The 6,082-nt window shown below is 47.4% G+C and overlaps 1 protein-coding gene across 3 annotated transcripts in view; it reads right to left on the minus strand.

Annotated features, from left to right (window-relative positions):
• cadm1b (cell adhesion molecule 1b) overlaps positions 1–5,822 on the minus strand; it is a 168,464-nt gene extending 162,642 nt beyond the window's left edge. For all 3 annotated transcript variants that reach the window (XM_030108049.1, XM_030108050.1, XM_030108048.1), the window contains exon 1: positions 5,676–5,822. In XM_030108049.1, the coding sequence (XP_029963909.1) occupies positions 5,676–5,751 (76 nt within the window). In that variant the 5' untranslated portion in view covers positions 5,752–5,822. The remainder of the gene's footprint in view (positions 1–5,675) is intronic.
• Positions 5,823–6,082: the final 260 nt, after the last annotated feature.

Here is a 6,082-nt window from a genome sequence, read left to right on the forward strand (position 1 = left end):
ACTGGGATTAAATGCTGTTGTTTAACTGCTGAATCACTGAACTTTAATTAGTGGTGCATTCAATATTATGAAAACCTTATTTTAAACTGCACAGCGACATCCTAAAGTCATACACCAATTATGGGAGGTTTTGTCAGTGATGTTTCCCACAGTAATAATTAGAAATCTGGCAATGCAGCATTATGCGGTTGAATTTATAATCAGCTCTGGTTAGAAAAAGGAAAAAAAAGAAGAAGAAGAAGCGACTGTGACTCTGCAGAAAATACACGTCGTTTCATAGGAAACTGGCGAAAATGCACAGATCAGAGGTGAAAGAGTCCCATGAATACACTCCCACAGGACTGTATTTGAGTAATCTAAATAAATAAAAATGAATAAACTGAAATATCTGAAAGATCTGGTCACTGAATAAGACTGAGACTTTTAGTCATCTCATGCATTTAATTGAATTTCTTAGTATTTACATTGTTTTATGTTTTTTAATTGCATTGGCATTTTTTGTATCAGATTAATGATCAACACTGGATTAGGATTAACATGTTTATGGGTATATTTGTCTCTGTTTTTTACTTTATTTTCCTTTTTAAACTCAGCTGCACATACATAGAAATAAGGTTGACATTGAAGTTAAAGCATTTAATGATTTACGGTACTTTCTAGCTTGTATCTTTTATAAAAGGCTGATTCTGCATCTACTTCTTTCACTGTCAGTTCCGTCAGCCTCATCTGAAACTGCTATTTTCTATTTTTTTGGTACCGAATCTGATTTGTTGTGATTTGGATCTGGCGCATGTTTTTCCCTTCGTTTTCACATTTTATCCCACGGTATTTTTGTTTGTCATACTTTTAATTAAAATCAATGAAAAATGTGACGGGAAACGTGTCGGAGCCTGGATCCACACGAAGCCCTGCTCACTGGCGTCTGGGATGTTTTCTCAAAGGACAAACTGCTGGTCAAATCACACCAAAGAGAGACAAACACATCAGAGGAGATCATTTTTAAAAGTGTCTTGAACGCGAGTCTTTGTTTGGTAATTTTGTTTTATTAATATCATTATACAGTAGAAGGTGGCAGGACTCTCTACCAGCGATGGGAGTTCGTCATTTAGAGAGCGCCATGCTTTGACTGATCCGCAGCCTTAATGGTGGCTTGTAATTGCTCCATCAACCATACTAATGTGCACTCCGTGTCCCTTTCAAAACAAAAATCACCGCATTTCCATTTTTTTGTGGTGGCGGGCCTGATTGTCACCGTCTCGGCGCCGCAGCCAATGGAGTGGGGTCCCTCAGATCCCGGGAACACAGAGAGAACAATGTCATATTCATAAGCGGAGACATGGGCTCTCCTCCTCATTACCACGGCGCTGTGAATGGCCGCCTCTGTCCCCACCGTCATGAAAGAACCTGTCATCTGTCTGTTTCTCCTAATTGACTGTTTACTACATTTCAACACAGTCAGACAGACACATTTTTGATCGTCCTCAGTTTGTCATTCAGTTTGACACCGCAGCGCGAATCCCTCACGCTGAACTGAAACCTTTTCTTATTTTAAATGCATATATATGAACTCCTGGATCCACGGTGACTGTAACATTCAGGCGACCTTGACAAAGCAGCCAGGTGCAGCGTTTGCTCGGAGGTCGCACGCTGGAGTGTGTGGACAAACACTCCGCTGCCAGCTGACGCTCGGAAGGTGAGACTGGAAAAACTGAAAGGAGTTTAAAGTCAAGGGTAGAAAGACATCTTCACCTCTCCGACACGGAACCTCCACGACCGCCGTCTCCCTGCGTGGAAATTGATTGAGTTTCCCCGGCGTCGGACTGAAAGCGACGGATCTGCCTCCGTATTGAGCGCCGCTTTACGAGCGGGCGTGACGGGTCGCTTTAAACACGTCAGGTTCTCTGACCGGGCGCCTGGAGGTGGGAGCTTCGCCGTGACATTAGCGGCAGACCCGGCACGCCGTCCTCTGCTCCCGCCGCTTAAAAAGGGGGCAGGATTCCTGGCGTGCGTCGGCTGCCAGTTCTCGGCTTCCCAGCAGAACGACTGGCTCAAAGCAGTGCCATGCATTATCCAGCAATTAGAGCCGGGCTTATTAAGCAGAGTTTAATGTAAATTTAATGAGCAATAAATTCAATTTCTTTAAATAGAAGAGTATATTATTGTTACAAATGATGTAGTGTGGTGATCTCACCGTGCGGCCGATGAAATACTTCACATGCGGCACATATCAATGGGCCATTAAGTGCTGTATTAAATTCAACCTGAAAGACTTCGCCGTGGCCATAAGTGCTATTTTATGCAGACACTAAAAAGAAAGTCACCTCGGTTTGCAACATAAATAGCATTAATGTACTCCGATCTGACACTATCACTAAATTAATTGATTAGTACTTTGACAGAAAATGAATCAGCAGGGGTTTTTTGGGATGAAGAGCTGATTAGAATTGTCTGACTGGAGTTAAATTGAGATATTTCACTCTATTTTTCCATACACTGTAACAGTTAAATATTTTATATTAGATAAAACACAGAGCTTGAATGCATCACCTTGGATTATAATGGGAGTATTTCATCATTACTGACAGAATCAGATTCATGCACATCAAAGAAAACTTTTAGAGAATCTTCAGCAAATCACAGAAACTGACCATCGCTTGTATTTTCAAGGCGCCTGCTGTGATGCGGTGATGGAGGTGGGTGTGTCTGCCGGCGTCTGGCTTTACGGTAATGATTTGGCAAAGCAGAGACCAGCACAGTTCCCAGGAACCTTTTAAACGATCAACATCCCTGCTGATATCTTGAAAAAGGTTCACTATTATCAATGAGCAGCAGCGAGGCTTCGAGAAGTGGAACTCATGCAGGACGTCGGTCCTCCAGTTTTTAACTGTGGTGACTTTTAGCTTTATCTTCCAAAACGATGAACTCCATCAGGGTCTGAGCTCCGGACGGACTGCGCTTTTTGAAATATTTAAACACCGTTTACACAACATCTCCAAGTGAAAATGCAACATTCCCTGAACACGTGAAACACATGAGGAAAAACTTTAAAGGAAATCCTGGAAAACTGTTTACACTGCGCTCTGGTTCGGATCCATTCTCGACACACGAGGAGAACGCTTTGCTGTTTTCCAGCCGGCGAGTTTCATTAAGTAAAACCTCAGACTTGATTTGCTCTTAGTGTTGCGTGGCCACTCACTCTCAAGCTCCTGGATATCTGTGCCGCCACGGCCGAAGTTATGAGCTCTTTCCAATGACCCTAATTTCCACTGCTGGGCAGGAATAAGAACGGCTGTGTTTCCTGCGGACCCCCGCCTGCGCCCGGAAGCGCCGCCCTCCAGAATACAAACCCAAACTGAGGCCGAAGCGGGGTTTCACAAGCAGAATCCGTTTCAAAGCGACACCCGACCCGAGGCAGCCAGAAACCGCCGTCTTCAATCACTGGCGGGGGTCGCATGCCAACTGGCAACCGGGAGCGCCACAACAACTGCGCGTTTCCTTCTGTTTCTCCGAGATCCTGTCCTTCAGCGGCGCCTGGAGGATCCACGACAGCTCGTATTGATCCACTTCACCATCACTCAGTCCTGACGAACGACTCCGGCAATAAGCCGGATTATGCAACCTCCTGAAATTCGAGCGTCTGATCGCCGACAACAGGCCGAGCCCCAGGAGACGCAGGCGGGGAAACGCCGCTGAAACACGCTCCGAGTTAGGATGCAAAGTCCCAGCATCTCCCCGCAGGACGCTCAGTCCAGGCGGCGCTCTGGTGTTGTGCTCTGAAAGACGACGTTTCTGTGGAGATGTGTGTGACTGTCTATTTCTTTAATTAACCCGGACTGAGTTCTGTGATTGTGATGGGAAACAACAGCAGTTAGTAAAACTGTTTTTCTCTCTCCAGATGTGCAAGGCAAAGTTCAAATCCACTGATTTTTGATCACAAAACTGAAGAAAATCTGCTGAAAAGGAGGAATTCATCACTTCACAGAGAGCCTGGGCCTTCTCTTTTAATATTTCTCACACACACACACGTGCGCAAACAATTGACCTGCAGTCAGATCTGACCGCTTCCAGCAGAGAGATTTCACCTGAACCGAGGGCCAATGTCATCCTGGCACCGCTGCGGCGCCGGCTCTGTGGAGCTTAAGGAAGGATTTTGCACATTCATGATGCATCACTTCATTCAGCCGAGAGGTTAATTAAATTAATATGTGACAAGAAGATGCTGCACAATGCTGTAAAAGTCATTCAGCACGGGCCGAACAGTGCGAACAACAACAGCTGGAAATAAAAGACAGAATTCCTGAAACAAGTATAAGTACGTGGAGAGGGGAAGTGCTCCGGTGCATCGCAGGCCGAACACAGAGGACAAAGGGAAAACCAACAGGGGGGAACATGCAAACTCCGCTCAGACGGTTTTCAAGCCCTGAGCTGAACGCGGGATGTTTTCACTGGAAAATGAGAGAGCTTAACACCGCCTCACCACGCAGCCCGTGTCACTCAGTCTTCATCACACACACACACACACACACACACAGACCTGTTGATGATTGATGGAGGTGCCACTGTTGAACAGTGTGTTGCTGCAAATGACAACATTTGAGAGAAGAAAGGAGGAACCGGAGTCAGGCAGAGTTCAAGTGTAACCCTGCCAATGCAACTGTTGCCATTTTAACAGGCAGGAGATCTACAACCTGACAACATGACCGTCCTCCCTCTGGGAGGGATTTAAAGTGGCTGCACGCTGACATTTCAACCGCTTCACGTGCGTCATATTGTCAGCAGATAGCTTCCCAATAAAAAAAAAATACTAAAATAAAATAATTAATTTTAAAAAATGACACACACTCTTACAGACACACACGTTGAGGCATGCAACTCTGATGCAACCGCGGCGGAACGCCGGGGAAATGACCGGACCGGGGGCTGCAGTGGTCGTGCACATGTGAGGCGCCCCTGGTTCATGCACGCCCGGCGGCGACGCGGCAGATTTCCATTTCCAAGCTCCATGACAGGAGAGGAGAAGTGAGGACTGCGGACTGGAGCTCACACCACACACACACACACACACACACACACACACACACACACACACACACACACACACACACACACACACACGCGCACACACACACCGGCATCCCGGTCAGAGAGGCGAGAGCTGCAATGCGTGTTTTTCCTCCAGAGCGCACCTGGAGCGCAGACTTGGGGATTTGTGGGATGAGTTGGGACTGAGCGGGGCGATGCAGTAAAAGGATACAGCCTCGTTTGAGCCATCCTTCCTCGTTTCCGGAGATTTAGTATCGCAGGATGGGAGCTCTCTCACGATTGACTTTTACTTGCCCCGAGTGTCGCACTTTATCTCCGCGGACGCATTCGCGCGGCACTAAACATTACTTTTTTTTTCTTTTACGGCGCATTGCAGTTTAAAGAAACAAGAGTCGCTTTTGAAATCAGCGCGAAACGTCGTGGAGGAACGAGTGTTTGAGAGCCGACGAGCGGAATCGGAGCGGGAGAAAAGTGATGCTGAGATTTGAGGGTGAAGCTTGTGCGCATCCAGCGCGCAAAACGCGCCACAACTTCTCCCCGGCACTTCTGCCGCGGATGGAGGCGATTCTGCATCACGCGCGCGAGAGGGGCAGTGGAAGGGGGGGAATAAAAAATGCGTTGAAACAACTTACCTTTCTGAAGAAACGCCGCTGAAATCACGAAAACAGAGAAGGAAATAGCGAGAGATCCGCTCCCCGTGATCGCCATGTTGGACACCTGCTTGAGACTGGCGGCGCTAAATCACCTAGAGACGGCCATGGGATGGAAATGTAGACGCGCGAGAGGCGGAGGGAGGGGGGGGAGGGCTCAAGCAGGGGAGTCCGCCACCACATTGGACTGCGCGCCGTGGCAGTGACACCCAGGCCCATAAAACAACACGGGGGAGGCACAGTGACACCTTCAGAGTGGTTAAAGCCGGACTGGCACCGCGGGCCCTGATAGGAATACTGAGGGAATATTACTGCGATTTCACGGGAAGTGTAGGAAGCCATGGAGCGCAGTGAGGTAAATCCTCCACTGAGGACCACAGACACTTCAC

This window comes from Salarias fasciatus, chromosome 14 (assembly GCF_902148845.1).
Source record: "Salarias fasciatus chromosome 14, fSalaFa1.1, whole genome shotgun sequence".
Lineage (NCBI taxonomy): Eukaryota > Metazoa > Chordata > Actinopteri > Blenniiformes > Blenniidae > Salarias > Salarias fasciatus.